The sequence below is a fragment of the Hibiscus syriacus genome, unplaced genomic scaffold (genome assembly GCF_006381635.1).
Source record: "Hibiscus syriacus cultivar Baekdansim isolate YM2019G1 unplaced genomic scaffold, ASM638163v2 tig00110984_pilon, whole genome shotgun sequence".
Lineage (NCBI taxonomy): Eukaryota > Viridiplantae > Streptophyta > Magnoliopsida > Malvales > Malvaceae > Hibiscus > Hibiscus syriacus.
This window is the reverse complement of record NW_024062938.1, coordinates 82053-84846: the sequence shown is the minus strand read 5'-3', so window position 1 is coordinate 84846 and position 2794 is coordinate 82053. Positions and strand designations below refer to the sequence as shown.

The window sequence follows — 2794 nt, the reverse complement described above, 5'->3', positions numbered from 1 at the left end:
TTTCAAACGTCACTAAAGATAGTAACCTTTACTGGCGTTTGTAAAAAACGTCACTAAAGATAATAACTTTTACAGCGTCTGTATTAGTGGCCCTTTTACTGCATTTGTTTTTGCGCCACAACAATTTTTAACGGTTCTTATAAACGCTATTATATGACTAAAAACGTCGTTAATTTTTTTTTTGGATAAGTTGTGATGTGTTCCACCAACTCAACCTCACCTGTCACCAATATTAATTAATAGCGAAAAGGTAAAATGTAAATAATAAATTGAGAAAGAAAGTGGAAATCTTGTAGTTTGTATAAAATAATTAGATAATCAACCTTAACTACGTCCAAAAGACCTGCAACTTGCCCATCCACTTGCAGTGTACAGCGTAAGCTCTTGCATTTGCATATGAATATTGAAAACTATTTTAAATCTTGTCCTTTTTATATTTACAGTACACTAATCCAAAACCCACAATATTCATCGCCTCCTTAGCTAACCCACAAAAGCATGCCTTCCTCCTTGCAGCTCCACCGATCCACAAACACCTTCAGCGGCGGCTGCCACCAGAAACAGCAGGCTCAGCCCACCACACTGAGAAGTTGTTTCCCTCTTCCTCACGATGTGTCTCTGCCGGACACGTTCTCGTCGTACCACGTCCACACCTTGAGGCCGAACCAGTGTTGTTCCGCGGTGGTTCAAGCCATGGAAGCTCCGGTGGATACGGTCTGGTCTTTGGTTCGTAGGTTTGATAACCCTCAGGCTTACAAACATTTCCTCAAGGGCTGCCATGTGATCGTGGGTGACGGGAACGTGGGTAGTCTTCGTGAAGTACAGGTGGTGTCGGGTCTCCCAGCAGGTTCCAGCACGGAGAGGCTGGAGATCCTGGACGACGAACGTCACGTGCTTAGCTTTAGCGTGGTGGGAGGCGATCATCGGCTGAGAAACTACAGGTCGGTTACAACCCTACACGCTTCACTGAATGGTAAAGGCACGGTTGCCGTTGAATCATTCGTTGTTGATGTACCGCCTGGTAATACCAGAGAGGATACCTGCATTTTTGTTGATACAATTGTACGTTGCAACCTTCAATCCTTGGCTCAATTGGCTGAAAACATGGCTAAAACACCAAACTCATTTGATTCTCTTTAACTATTTTCTTTCGTCTTCAAATAGATCCATGATGAAGTTGAAGATGATCACTTCTTATTACCAGAGGGGGTTTAATTTTTCACCATTTTCTTTTGTGGAGATTTTAGCTTTGATGATGACCCTCAATTTTTTTGTTCTCTGTGTAATTATGAATGTGTTTGTACAATTCTCCCCAGATTTTTACCTTGTTTGTTCGCCCTTGCGTTGGTTTCCTTCTTATATTATGTTGTCCTAATATAGTAAGAAACGTTTGGTATTTACATACAACAAATCTTCATGCACTGATATAGTATTACTTTATAAGTTTTAAATTATAATTCACAATTTTTTTTATTTTAGAAATGTAAAATGTAATTTTAGTATACATCAACTTAATATTTTATATATTTTTAAGAGATTTAAGAACAATTTTACATCAAAACACCTGAGCTCGCCCCTAGATTAGTAGAATATGTGTAAACCTCTGGATTAATAGAATATCTCTCACACGGTGTTACAAATGGATTAACCTCTGTTATAAAGTTCTATTAAGATATTCCAATTTTTAATGTTTTGATTATTATGTGCATTGAAATATTGACCGTTTCGTACACCAAAACACTCAATGTTGCTCCAAATGCAATTAGAGATGGGCATGGGACTTGAATCCGACCCGATCGGCTAGAATTTTTTTTAAAAATTTTGGGGTCGGGTCGGATTTTTTTTAGGTGTTGTTCGAGTCGGTCGAATTCAGGTTTAGGGTGAAAAATATTCAACCTAACCCGACTATATATTTAGGAATAATTACAATAATACCCCTCTATATATTATTTTTTTTGAATTAAATCACTTTTTTATTGAATAAAAATAATTTATTTTTATTATTTCGGGTCAGGTCGGGTCGGGTTCGGATTTTATCTCAAAAAATTGGATCTATTTAGGTGGGATTGAGGGTATATATTTTCGGATCGGATGAAGGATGTAAACTTTTTGGGTCGGATTGAATTAGCCGAAACCCTGCCCATGCCCATGCCCATGCCCATCCCCATCCCCATCCCCATCCCCATCCCCAACCCCAACCCCAAATGCAATAAGTTTTCTTTTCTAGTTATATTTGCTTTATATTTAAGTTCAATATTATCTTTAAGATGTAAATCTGAATTCTTTTATTAAGGATAACATGTCTTATCATTGTATATAATATTTATTAATATTTTTAAGGAAATATCTTTAATATAATAAGTTAATAATTGATACGCGATGTATTTATTTTACAGTAAATAATCTATTTAAATTATGAACCTAAATTTATATATTTATATGAATAAAAAATCAAATTTAAATATCTAATTAGTCCAAAAAAATTATATGTCAAATTGGATAAATAAAATTGAAGTACTAAATTAAACCCAAAAAAAATTAAGTTCACATATGCATAACTATCCAAATGTTTGTTGAGAGAATCAACAAGTGCTTTGCAAATTGCAGCTTAATTAATTAGAGTTTTTTATAATCCTAAGTTGAAGAAATTTAATTCAAGTTGATGCCAGTGTTGCCTTTTTTGTTAGGTATATTTCCCCATCTCTCTATGTATATTATATTACAGGATAAATTAGTGTTTAGTATCTGTTTTAATACATAAATTTTTATTTTATTTTAGTAACCGCCGTTAAAA

At 35.0% G+C, this 2794-nt stretch overlaps 1 protein-coding gene across 1 annotated transcript; it reads left to right on the top strand.

Annotated features, from left to right (window-relative positions):
- Positions 1 to 465: 465 nt before the first annotated feature.
- Positions 466 to 1330, top strand: LOC120148684 (abscisic acid receptor PYL4-like). Its single transcript, XM_039161728.1, has one exon. The coding sequence runs from the start codon at positions 499 to 501 to the stop codon at positions 1138 to 1140; it is 642 nt and encodes a 213-aa protein (XP_039017659.1). The 5' UTR covers positions 466 to 498; the 3' UTR covers positions 1141 to 1330.
- Positions 1331 to 2794: the final 1464 nt, after the last annotated feature.